The sequence below is a fragment of the Lineus longissimus genome, chromosome 16 (assembly GCF_910592395.1).
Source record: "Lineus longissimus chromosome 16, tnLinLong1.2, whole genome shotgun sequence".
NCBI classification, from domain to species: Eukaryota; Metazoa; Nemertea; class Pilidiophora; order Heteronemertea; family Lineidae; genus Lineus; species Lineus longissimus.
The window spans coordinates 10,749,467-10,763,645 of record NC_088323.1 but is presented as its reverse complement, the minus strand read 5'-3'; the positions used below and the strand labels follow the sequence as shown (position 1 = coordinate 10,763,645).

Genomic DNA, 14,179 nt, shown 5'->3' with positions numbered 1-14,179 from the left:
TGATGTCTACATGTAGCTTCAGGCGTACAGAACATAACTGCGCAACTATGACATTGCTCACAATTCCGAGGGAATGTCTTGAACCGCGAAATTCACTGCTGAGAATGAGCCAACTTACATTCTTGCCCAATGCCACCAACTGTGACACAATTGCAAACTCGTCCGAAAATTTGACAGCACCTCCCCTACAAAATGACATTACGGTTTTGATTTCTGGACGCAGCAGATTCAGCGCCGTCAGAGGGAATAGAACACTCATCATGCATATATATATATATATAAACCCACCTACCTTTTTTTTTATCCTGATAATGGTATGCTGCTCACTCATCTAATCACAGCCATTTTTTCTTCAGGATTCTGAGGAAGCACAGCAACATTTAAGGCTACTGAATGCCTCAGATAGGCTATCTATCTGGCTATAGGCCAGTCAAGTCTCAAGAAGAGTTATCTCAAAGTCATACTGCCCACAGCCTCGCCGGCATTTGAGAAGGAGTAGTTGACACCAGTTGACACCAGTTGTTTGCAATATACGCCGCCTCTGTCTTGATAATTCAAACGACGTAAAGCCTGATCTCAGGATGATGGATGCTCCCCTGATCAAATACTATCTAATTTTAAGACCAACTGCCCATGCGCTCTATTGAAAATGTACACCTCTCATAACTTCACAGATAGAACTTGTTTGATGGTGACACAATAAATGAAATGGCCAGGGCCATTGTGCTCACCTGTCGATATGAAAGGGAGAGTTTGAGGAAGAACTTGTCATTGTTAGGGTTTAATCATGCAATAGTTGTGAGATGGCGTGGTTTGTCTTGAACACAGCTGTCAAGACAGTCCCTGAATGTTTTTCATTCAGCTGCAGTCATGCAGGCACAATCAATGGACACGTCAACAATAAAGCCTGCCCTGGCCAAGGCTACTAAATATGGTAATAAATATAAGACTATAAGAAGAGTAAGATCATCAATTTAGTCAACTCATACTCCCGGTCAAGCATCGGCCCTACCCACTAGCAGATAGCGAAAATATCCATGGCATGGCATAGGCCTAGGCCTACTCAGCTCAGTACTCGAAGTGAAAATTGGGTTGTGGGGCCTAATTACTTATTACAAAAGATCTGCTTACAATCACAAGATTACCTATGAATATTACATTCAAATAGCTTGGATGACCGTTAGCAATATCATATTGTTGACCAGTTGACATCATGTGTTAATTTATTTACCCTTGGAGTATACATACTGTATGATACTCCCAAGATTTACTCGTTCACTGCACGCTCAGTGCATGCGTCTCCTGCATGCATTTGCTGTATAGTCCTGTTACATTAATTTATACAGCGGTGAACGCAGAACGGAGCATGGAAAAACCATCACTCACAAAAATGGTTGTTTGAGCACTCGTGACATGTTTACAAAAGTTAAAGCAACTATTTGTAGTGGATGTTTACCCAATGAGTAGCGTCTGGGTCATTATATGCCGTCAACATGAGTTTAACCCTTTAGCTACTGATCCGCCCGTAGCCGCCCGCCCGGCTCCTCACTGATCCGCCCGTAGCCGCCCCTGTTTAAATCTACCACTGCGCCTGTACCAATGCACATAATTCATTAATAACACCATGGGGACATGGTTGCCTACCTTATAATTCATTTAAAACTCGTTTCTAGGTGTGCTACAATGTATTTTCATAGAGAAAAATAGCTTTGAATGAACATCTTGAACTTTGGTGAAAATGCCGCCATGTTGGATTATGATCGAAAATTTCGTGACACAAATTGGGTCATTGTGGAACCAAAACTGGACAGATTTTCATCTAACTACTTTCAAAAGATTGTTAGGAGACTGGACAATTGGCATATGATGGTTTGGACATTCATGAAGTACGAACACAGGGAGTAATATAGGCCGAAAGCCGATGCATGATACCGCTTGGTCACTACAGTAGTCTTACATGTAAATGTACATGCTTATACACTGTGCGTGTTTATCACCTAAAAAAGTCAGTAAAAGTGCATAAATAGAAAGTTATTAGTGGAAGATCGATATGTTTTGCCAGTAACCTATCAATATATGACATTCTGTGGTGATACATTGACATTTTTGCTCATTTCTATCCATAAAAAGAGGTGTTTGTGCTGAAATTTTAGATTTGAAGATGGTGGGTTAATTCTGGTTCGTGGAGGGTTAACCCTTTAACCGGTGATCGTACGAATTCGTACGAATTGCATAACCCTTTTACTAATCACTCACAAGTCATGCTAATTGAATACAATTAGATCGTCTGCTGGCCAGGTACTACTGTCTATTCATAGATGGCGTGGTCGTGCTCTGCCAATGCTGTTGCTAAGGCCGTTGCTATGATCTAAGAATGCAAATGGCGGCGTCCTGCTTCAGTTGTGGAAGTGTGGAATTTGGTGAATTGTTTGGTCGTTTTCAGTGATTTTCGGCCAATGTCTTCAAGATATCGAAACAGACTAAGTCTGGTTGATGTGTTGGTGGATGTTATGAACAATAGAGATGGTGGTTTGTCAGATTCTGAGGATGAAGCTGGGGCTCCAGGTGATTCAGATGATGATGGCTGGCCTGACGATGTGAGTGATGATGGGAATGCAGACAATGTATACCCTTACAGTGACCAGGAGGCCTCAGAAAGTGAGGCCGATAATGCAGAAGGGGATGATGATTTCATTCCATCAGGTAAACAGACAAACAATTGAATTTCATGATAAGTTTTCAACGGCTCCGAGTTCTATACACTCCATGAGCGCTAGTGTATAGTAGTGTACTGTATACGATATGCTGATGAGTACACATTGTATGCGCATAGGGCCTACTGTTTTGTAAACAGAAGTACAAGGTGCATCTGGCATTGTTTACCTTTCTTTGATTCATGTTTTGTAGGTTTATGGGGGTGATTTTAGTATGATAATCAAAAGAAACAGCAAAAAAAGTATGATTGTATGCTTTTATTGAAAACATTGCAAATGAATTGTGTAATTCATACACTTCATATCCCTTTGTCCTTCATCACTCCTATCTTTTTTTCAGGCGATGAGGGCTCGGTTTACTCTGCCTCTGGTAGTCAAAATTCCAGCCGTAGTCCAAGTCCAGTAGATCATCAAGGCCTAAGGACAAGGACAGCGTCCCCACAGCCTGGCTGTTCGAATTCCCCCGAAGGTGATCGAAGAAATAGAGGCAGGCCACGTCAGAGGCCTGGTCATGGCAGATGTCAGGACAGAGGTCGTGGACATGCACCAGTGCGTGGTAGAGGCAGAGGTCAGAACAGAGGCCGTGCACCAGTGAGAGGTAGAGGTAGGGCTGGCAGGGGTGGTCAACGTGGGCGTCAAAATAATGACCAATTCCGTAATGAACAATGGGATGATCACTTTGATGCAAGGGACTAGGTTCGACATGATTTTACTGTGCCCAATCCGGGGCCAAATGTTCGATTTGCAGACCCAGCCAATAACAGAGCAAAATCATACTTCGACGTTTTCTTCACAGACGCTGTATGGGATATGATGGTAGTGGAAACTAACAGGTATCATGACCAACGGGCCCAGGCTGAACCAAATAAACATAAAAGGCCATGGACTCCTGTCACCAGGGAAGAAATGGAGGCATTCGTAGGCGTTCTTTTGCTGATGGGCATTGTGCATGAGCCACGATTGGAGAACTATTGGGCTGAGACTGACAAATTTCTGTATCATAAAGGAATAGCGGACATTTTCCCCATTGTAAGGTTTGAGCAGATATGGAGGTACTTTCATCTAGCAGACAATACACAGATGCCAGCAAGAGGTGAACCCAACTTTGACAAGATCTTTCGTGTCCGTACATTTCTGAATGCTTTGTCAAATTCATTTGCACAGAAGTACAGGCTTCGTCGTGACATTGTGATTGATGAATCGATGGTAGCATTCAAAGGGAGAGTTGCATATAAACAGTACATCAAATCAAAACCCACTAAATGGGGGATAAAGCTATGGGTGTTAGCCGAATCTGACACTGGCTACATTTATAAATTCCAGGTTTATCTTGGTAGGGTGGATGGAAATCCTGAACTTGGTCTTGGTGATCGAGTGGTGACAGATCTGACAGAGGACCTTGGTGGTGTATATCACCATCTTTATACGGACAATTTCTACACCAATCCCCAGATGTGTGTCACTCTTTATGAGAGAGGTGTGTACTCTTGTGGAACTGTACGATCAAATCGGCATGGTCTTCCTGATGCAATCAAAATTGCTAAGGCAGATGAAAGAAGAAAGCAGAGAGGTGACCTCTTATGGCGGGTGAATGGCAATCTTTGTGCTCTGTCATGGTATGACAATAGACCTGTTTATCTGCTTTCTACTATTCACCCACCTATACCAGTTCAGGAAGTTAGGCGCCATAGACCAGATGGCACAGAGATCATCATCCCTTGTCCACCAGGCATGCTTGCGTATCAGGAAAACATGAACGGTGTTGACCATGGCGATCAAATGATCAAACTGTACAATGCTGCCCGTAAATCACGAAAAGTATGGAAAAAGCTATTCTCATATGGCCTAGAGATGGCTGTGTTCAATGCCTTCATCATGGAAGATCACTTTCAGCCACACAGGAGAAATAATGGTAACGATAGAGACTATATGGAATTCAAAATGGATCTCATTCATGGTCTCATCCGCAACCTCTCCTTTCGCAAGAAGGCAGGACGCCCACCCTCTTTGCCACTGACTGATGTTGAGGAACTGAGACTGAATGGACTGTATCATGAGGTTGGGCACCTGGGGAAGAGGTTAGACTGTCATGTATGTGCTGAGAAAGTGAAAAGGCAAGGCTTGCATCGTAATTACAGAAACAAAGCAGTAACATGTTGTGTTACATGCAATCGCATTCCCCTTTGTATCACTGATAAAAGAAACTGTTTCCATGATTGGCACTCTCGGAGACAGTACTGGCATTAGTTTAGAACTAGTGGATTTCTTGGTGTGAACTTTGGGCGAGTGGAAATATGATTATGACTAACAGCATGTTTACTCACCTCATCTTCATGATGTCATACATACTGTAATTACTCTTTTAAACTGTACATAGAATAGGCATCAGACATGTCAGAATCCTATGATCCAGGCCGCTGCTTTTATTTGGGTCGTAGCACAGACCTATTCCAATATATTCCTGGGTACTGAGGGAACACATTATTTGAGACCATTCAGTTGTGGGGCAAAATGTCATTGTAGCCAGGAATGACATGCTGTCCGAATAGCTGGCTTACAGGAGCGATTACAGTACCGGTATGTACACGTGTGTGTAAGGTGCCGTCCCTTGACAGATGAAGATTTCAGTCTGGACACTTGTTCCCTATTCCATGTATTGCTCTCTGAATGGAATTTCATTGTAGTTATTGGATCTGTAGCACTTCACTACCAACACAGAGTATCAAAGAAGGAATATTGAAAAAAGTTTTAAAATCGTTTTGAATCCTCAAACCAATTCTGACCGGATGTGAGATAACTGCTAAATCTCGCGCACAGTTCAAAAATGTCAAAGTCAAGGTCATGACCTTTTTTTGACCTTCAGAATTTTTTGTTGTTGTAACACCTGATAGCTTGTACAAAGACCTTCATGAAAATGTATACTTTTGTAGAGTTATTAGTTCAAACTTATTGAGTTACAGCCACTTTTCCGAACCTGTACCAAATTTTCAGATTTTTCAGATTCTCCCCCCCTGGAATCAAAGACCCCCTAACCTGGAACCCCAATTTGCTCCCTGAATGGAATTTTGTTTTGTATCATCTCACTACCAATTCAGACTATCAAAAAAAAGGAAAGAGGACCATGTTTGAATTTTTTTGAATCCTCAGCCCCATTCTCACCGGAAGTGAGATAATTACTAAATCTCGCGCATGGTCAAATAGGTCACGGTCAAGGTCACAACCTATTTTTGACCTTCAGGAAATTGAAAAAAAATTCTAGCAACAGATAGCCTGTACAAAGACCTTTATAAAAATGTAAAGTTATACACAGTTAATACTTCAATTTATTGAGTTACAGCCAATATACTGCATGTCATAATTTCAATCTGTGATCAGCCAAATAAATTCACCGGTTAAAGGGTTAATTCAACTAAAATGGCCTAAAATCGTGTAAATATGAATGTATTCTACCAAATAAATAACACTTGTAGTGCATGAAATACAACTTTTTGTATCTCTTTTTTCAAAAGTTCTTTACCTAGTCAAAATCATGATTTGGCTTTAAAACTTCAGTGAGCAGCAGGTAGAAAATTGTAGGATCCGTAGTAGCTAAAGGGTTAAAAGCGCATAGTGTAACGAAAGGGTCAGGCTTGACGCTAATCTCCGATGACGGCATCCGGCATTTTGACGTATTATCGAAACTTCGGGATCGTCAATTGGAATGGACATCACATAATTTCTGACACACACTGCTACAATTCATCATTTTATTGTTCTTCAGCAGTATTATTACGCCACCCGTATTGGCATGGCAGCTTGAACACAACTGCGCTTTGCATTTACCAATATTCCCCATTCCAAACCGAAGGACAATCCGACAAGTTTGTCATTTTACCTTCCAATCATAGTCAAAATTTTCTGAAAAAATCGGCAATGAGAACAAACAAATAATTTTAAAACAATCACAAGAATGTTATCAACACATACCACCTGGTCTGAAGAGCGGATGATCAACTTATACCAATGATTGAAGGTGATTTAATTTGTTGTTCGTCTCGCTTCAAACTTATAAAATCTATTTGATATCAAAACCTCTATATCATGCAGACCTCTAAAACTTTATTTCAAACTTCAATCTGCTGGAATAAAGCAAATGGGCTTTTTTAACCTTGACCTACTTATAACTGAACTGTAGGTCACACTGACCTAAATCTGTGTCAGCATGTAGAGATGCATAATAGGTGTCTAAATATTGAATTTAAAGAGTCTATGACCAATAGTAAAGAAACGTGCCACCATCAAAGAAATTTTAGAGTTCGAACACTGTGACCTTGAAATGAAGGTCAAATCAAAAACCCGTATGATATGTGATGTACCTTTATTAGATACACCCAACATAAAATTTTCATCGCTCTAGCTTTAACCATAAGCTTCAAAATTACAATTGCCTAGGGGTACCCACACACCAAGTATGAACTTTCTGGGTCAAGCGGTTAAGAAACATGCCACTATTTTGTCAAAAGTTAACGACGGACGACGACGACGATGACGATGGACGACGATGGACGCCAGAAGCCGCAGTATCGTATCAACTCACCCGACAGGTGAGCTAAAAACGGCATAAAAGACACAATCAACATTCAACATTCTATTTTTTTCTAAAGAAAACATTTGCATTTACTGTTTTGTATAATCAAAACAGACTGGACAGATTTTCGGAGTGAGACCGAGAAGTGAGAGACTTTTGAATTTTTTACATTCAAATCAAATATCAAAAATTTGTGAAACTATCGGCAATGAGAAAAACAAGAGGCCCAAGAGCCTGGCGCTCAGCTGAAATGGATAGGTGAAGGCAAGGGCCAAGTGTGTGTTGGTACCCTGTTGTTATGAGGCAACGTGAAGCTGTAACGTCTAGCACACAGAAGTGCTGGTGCGAAAGACCTTCTTATATCAGTGCATGCTGAAGTACTGAGTTGACGTCACCCTGCTACTATGACCTAACGTCATTTCTTTTGCCGTTGCAGTAGTGGGGTGTGTGATGACGTCAAGGAGTTGTGTGGTGACGTCAAAGAGTGGAGTCCTTGTCTTCATGCAGCGTAGGTGGAACTAATAACATGCACATGGACACAAGGTACATAATTATTAGAGTGTATTTTGTGAGGTGGGGCCTGGTGCTTTACAATGGTCAAATGAACCAACTGTTGTCTGGACATTGATGAAGTGGATGCAGCCAAATGTTTGGGATGGTATTTTTTGTATGTGAAGAAAAGAAGATAAAGAGTTGGTTAACAAAATGAACTTTATTAGTGCGGCGGATATTTGATGCCTTTCAAAGATATTTGAAGCCTTTCAGCAGATATTTGATGCCTTGCGGCAGATATTTGTTGCCTTGCGGCAGATATTTGATAACGCTCTCCGGGAATGGAAAGCAGTAAAACGAGTAAGCACACCTTACTCTGATGTGGGAGCAGCAAGTGCTTTCCTAGACTTAAAATGTGCCAACGACTCCTCCTGCAATAACCAACAACAGTTAATCTGTAAAAAAAGAGATGAGAAATTAACACCAACTGAATAGAAAAGGGTGACATAGACGGGGATCCTGAACAAGGCATCTATGGAAGCAAATCCAGAAAGATTGGGGCACACAAAAAGATTGGGGCACACAACGGGTTAGTACCTAAAAAAGCCAACTCACCCCAGTTATTTCAGTGTCTACCGACCATAATCTTCTAACACTAATAGTGATAATCTTCTAAACGGCAAAAAAAGGCAATCACGACTGTAAGGCTACCATAAAACACCAGAATTTCCCCCAGATTCCAAAGGCCCTCCAAGATCAGAGAAGAAAGAGCCTCCTTGGAATCTCACAGGAAATCCCTTGATGATGACATTACAGCAGGAAATCCCATTGCATCTAAAAATAGATTGGAGCACCCACACATATGAAATGCCTCCAAAAACATCCATTCACTACACATATTTCAGCTTTTTTGTGCTAAGAACCCAGATTGATACTAATCCATTACATATGTACCGACATTGGTACAGTACATGATCCCAGAGTCTCAAAGGAGTGTGCGCAAGAAACAGTCTTCTCTCTTATAATATAGAAGATGCAGTCGAAATAAAACAGTCGCCATTTTTCTATCATGTGATCATACGGGTCAGCGGGCAAGCACACTCACCAACACAAGATCTCCTGTCAAATCCTCTGCCACTAGCTCCGATGTTAGAAAGTCACCCTACATTATACATTACGTTGGAGCACACTCTGCACTAATGGCGGCCAATTCTAGCAGGGGTGTAAATGTATGTTTATTTTGGGGCGGGAAATTCAAATCGGGAAAAAAACGTGGTCAAACGACATTTTGCTCACTACCGCCAACTGGTGATATAAATCGAAACTAATCTATTTATATCAAAACTTCTATATCATGCGGACCTCTTCAACTTTTTTTCAAGCTTTTATCTGCTTGAATAAAGTGACGAAAAAATGCTTTGTACTTTACACCTTTTCCTCCCTGGTGGGCTGAATTTGAGTCGAATCGCACTGATTTTTTTGCAAACTGATTAGGTGGTCTAGTTTTACCACCCAGCAAAATTTAAAATGCCTAGATCCTACGGTTACAAAATGCCCAACTTTGTCTACAGATGGATGGAAGGATGGATGGAAGGACAGGCACCAATCAAATAGCTATAGTATAGGACTAGTTCCGCTGACTTTGTCAGCTGAGCTAGAAATACTCACCTCAAAACAATCTAGACATCTTATCTGGTGTGTTGAGCGGATGGTCGACTTATACCGTTGATTTGAAGTTATTTTATTTATTTCTAATTTACGCTTCGAGACACTTTAAAATACATCAATTGCCACCATCTTGGATGTCAGCATCCTGACATTCAGGTTTTTATTAATCCTGCGTCATCTACTGCGTCACCAGTTCGGACTTATTCAGCCCTATTAAGTGCCAGATTCTTTCATAAAATGGTTTATTTCAAAAATAATTAACAAAGTGTTTTCTTTGTAAATAAAACCTGACACTTTTTGTGTATTTGCAGATGACTTTATGGAGAACTATAAATGACGTGTAGGGCAGCAATCATTTTCACAAATATCTCACAACAGTATATGTGCCTGTCACAATTTTGCCATTGATTACAATCTAATACTGGACTTTTCATAACAAATTGCAAACCGATCAGTGAGTACATGCAGCTTAATTGTGGTTTGATCATTGCCTTGTATGGCAATTAGTAGCTGATCAAAATTTACTAACACATCTGCCTAAACTGTTAGATCATTCACATCAATAATTGTTACTTGATAAATCATGTTTACCGCATGTGCAGACTCCAGAGTATATTTTTTCTTCAAATTTTGGTGGTTTTATTATTGTTTTGCACCTCAGCTCAGTTGGTAGCTGAATTAAAATTGGCTTCAAATTGCCTGAGAGCGGTGGGATCAAAGGAAACTTGCCGTGACCAGACTCATTATTTGCTAGACTCTGGTGTTAATAAGCAAACTATATCTCACGCTTAACTTTGATTTATACTCACTCCTAAGGCCATTGCATGAGCTATACCAAACTTCGGCACATTTCTTGCCCAAAGTGGCTTAAAGTGGTCAGTCAGACAGATTTTTCCACCTCTGTACATTTTAGCAGTTTTCCCATCAAGTTCTGGCAAGGCTATTTCTGGAGCTGTCGTGGGATATGTCACTGGGATCTGAAGCAAAAATGAGACAACTATCATAGGAATACAGGAAGGGAAACTACAAAAATTGTAATGAGCCTGTTGCCAAATTTGCACTAAGGATGGCAATGCTAACTGATTCCATCTATTTTTTTTTTAACAGATCACACATAATGTCTCCACAATAGATCATAATTTTTCAGATTAAGTATTTTCCACAAAACAGCAGAAATATTAAAGAGCATATTTTTGCCAACCAAGTTCCTGCCTTGCAATGCTCTTTCCACTCATGTCAGCAAAGGGGGCAGCACAGGTGTGGCTTGGCTACACATCATGAGGTCGGCATTGCCAAGCAGTCCCATGCACACGACATCACCCAATAGGCTTGAAGAAAGTGAGAGAGCCTGGGGGTCACTAGTCTCTAATGACAGTGCTATAATGACTTCGTAAGTTAATGAAATGGCTACCTGGCCATGCCATTGGATCACCTTCCTCACAGACAAATTATTACATATGATAAAAAGAGTTTACCAATAAGCAAGCCCTTAGTTTTCGATTATAGCAACCTGGTGGTAAAACCAGGAAATGAACCAGACCAAAATTTTGTCTACAAGGTTTCATAACATAGGGCTACATATGTAACAAGTTTCAACTCAACAGCTCCAGCTATTTGACTTCTGTGACCTTGAAAAGTAAGTCAAATCAAAACCTGTGATATGTCATGTATTGTCACTACATGAACCTATTAAAGTCGTATAACATACCAATAGTGCAATTTGTCAATGGGAAGTTTGTATATCAAACATCAATTAATGACATTTGATAATACATTTTGTTCCGTCGTTGTCAATATTTCGGAAACTTTATTCGCATAAAATTCCGGTCTAGCAGAAAAAGAAATTCCCAAGGAAGCACTCGGAAATCTTCGGAAGTATTCGGCCGTGACGTCATTGCAGGGAGATCCCTTCGAACCAGAAAGGGGCTATTGTACGCCATTGTGTACAAGATGCATTGATCGAGTGAGCAATTGACCCGATTTGATGACATTTATTCAATGAAAAATGCCGAACTTTTGTGTTGTCGGGGGGTGCAAGAACGTATCGGATGCACAGCTCGGGATATCAACGTTTGCATTCCCTGCTGATCAAGTAATCAGGCGTGCGTGGGTGAAATTCGTGCAGCGTTCTCGCCTTGGATTCGTCGAACCTGCAGCTGGGAACAGATCATCGGTGATTTGCTCAAGGCATTTCTGTGACAGTAATTTAATTCCTCCACCTATGGTATTCGGAGATAAGAAAAGGTAATTTGTGGTGCATCCTAATTTAGTAATTGTCAATAATTGTCTGTCCTTGAGTGGAATAAATTTGGCCCAATCTATGGATCTGATCACTGATGCTGGTCATTGGCATTGTCAGTGCATGTGCATGATGTGTGTACATGTACATGGTGGTATGCACATGCATACGATGACTAGGCCTACTGACAGTGTAGATGTGACCGGTCTACTGACTAGGCTGGCACTGTAGGACTATGTAGGAGGCCTGCACTGTCACCAGGGTAGGGTCACTGTTCATGCTGAGCACACCATGAGCATGATGAGGCATGGTATAGGCCTCTAGCCTTCCCTAGGGCTAGGCCTATTTGATCATGTTGATGCCTCGGCCTACCCCGGCCCTGCTCACTCAATGCCAGTCAGTCGAGGCCATGCAGGTACAGCGTGCAGGGACAGGGCTGGCTGCGTGCGGGGCCATGCAGTATAGGAGGGCATTTTGAAAATATAAACCTCTCAGTCTTTGATATATTTCCATTTCCCTCTCGATTTCCAGTGGTCCATGGCGCAAGAAGAAAGATGCTATTCCGAAGATCCTCTTTCCTAACCAGCCACGTCATTTGGAGGCTGAACCAAGCAATGTTGTCAAAAAGAGAGAGCGAAAGCGTGTAAGTTCACAACCCATTAATCACGTTGGAAACTGGTCACTCGTCATCTGGTCACAAAGTGGCAATAAAGATGTCAGAAAGACGTCTTTTTGACTAGTTTCTAAAGTGCAATTTTACATGAAAATATAGCGTACTACATCAGAGCAACTGACAGTAACATACATAATTCTTACATGAAGCTTACTTTATCATGTACTTAGAGTTGGAGCATTGCCATTAGAAAAATGAAACATCCTTCCATTTTCTTTCACAGCTGGTTGCAGATGCATTGTTAGAATATGATGCTTTGTACACTCATGTGGCTGACATGCCCAGCCAAGTCTATGCAATCCCAACCGAACTCGACATTCCACCAGTCCCATCCAAAATTGTAAAAGAGGGCCATTTGGCGAGAAGTATCAGTAAGTACCATGTATTGCAATTGTAGATCTACAGTATTCAAATTGTCTTGACACCATCCTTGGGCATAGGCTGAATAATCCATCCTTTTTTTCTATGTTGGTTGGGCAATTATTGTGAATGTAGTATATCGTATGATAATTTTTTAAATTCTATTTCTATTGCAGTTTGGCATGAAGATATTCTCCCGATTTCTCCCACGTTGTCAAGTACTCCAGTTGTTTGTGTGGAATATCCACCCGCAGTTGTCTCAAATAAAGGCACCCAGGTGAGAATCCGTGTTCCAAAACGGTCCAAGGCAACGCAGTATGAAATGGATCATGACCCACCTCGTCCTATGAATATCACTGAGGAGCCGCAGCCAATTATAAGTTCGACGCCGAAAAAGAAGTCAGAGCCACCCGTGCCATTGGTTGAAAACCTCGACAGCTCCGTCCCGTTTGACGCTTCGATGTCCTATGCCGACAACGAAAAGAAGGATCCGACATGGAATATTGATATGGAGGATGATGATGTGTAAGTATTTTGATTGATAACTCTCTGTCTATGGACCTGGAGAATCTTAACTGTCCATAAAAAAATATGCTATAGCTGGTTTCACTGTTTCAGTCTCAAGCCTTGCACCTGCTTTATTGTCTGATGATTTAATGACCATTCCACAAATTACTATTTTGCAGGAATGCATCCGTGGATTCACCGCAGCAATCAGTCCTTGAAACGGTGAAACTTTTTGTTGTGCAGGAAACAAACCTGATGCGACTTTTTAGGCGCTGCCTGGCCTGTGGAAGCGGTGCTACTGAAGCAGACATTTGCAGCCGCAATGGAACGATGATAACAGTGGAGCAGCTGTGTATTGACTGCGCCACAACCACGAGATGGTACAGTCAGGAACTGATTGCATCGAATTCAATTCCTTTGGGGAATATACAGTTATCAACGGCCATGATATCCACTGGGGCAATTCCCATACGATTTCTCAGAACTTTGGATTTTTGGGGATTGTATGGCATCAACCCGTCGACATACTTTAATCACCAGAGACGATTTATACATCAAGCAGTGAGGAATCTGTGGGAAGACGAGAGTATCGACTGCCTTGCGAAATTGGAGGATTCAGTCCAGTTTTCAGGAGACGCCCGATGTGACAGCATGGGCCATTGCGCAAAGTATGGGTCATACTCTCTACATGACACTGACTTGAACAAGATAGTAGCAATGGAGTTGGTGCAGGTGAGTTCATGATTTTCTTCATAAGACTTTGCTCCTGTGACAACAAATGTTTGTCTCATTTAGAAGCTACAATTTAAAGCAATAAAAAGCAAAACTTTATGCATGTTGTATTTTTCAGGTCTCGGAAGTGAAAAATAGCTACCACATGGAGCTTGAGGGACTTGACAGGGCGTTGACATATGTGGAGCAAGCACTTCCCCATGTCCAGATCAAGCTGACAACTGACG

General features: G+C 41.4%; 1 protein-coding gene and 1 long non-coding RNA gene across 2 annotated transcripts in view; one reads left to right on the top strand and one right to left on the bottom strand.

The window, feature by feature from the left end:
- The window catches only part of LOC135500901 (ubiquitin-fold modifier-conjugating enzyme 1-like), a 116,784-nt gene that overhangs the window by 27,064 nt on the left and 75,541 nt on the right, over positions 1 to 14,179 (bottom strand). The window contains exon 3 of the mRNA XM_064792620.1: positions 10,251 to 10,418. Within this exon, the coding sequence (XP_064648690.1) occupies positions 10,251 to 10,418 (168 nt within the window). The remainder of the gene's footprint in view (positions 1 to 10,250; positions 10,419 to 14,179) is intronic.
- LOC135500647 (uncharacterized) lies at positions 11,596 to 12,668 on the top strand. The gene is made up of 3 exons (XR_010449498.1): positions 11,596 to 11,685; positions 12,212 to 12,323; positions 12,577 to 12,668. It is a non-coding gene; the product is annotated as an uncharacterized LOC135500647 (long non-coding RNA).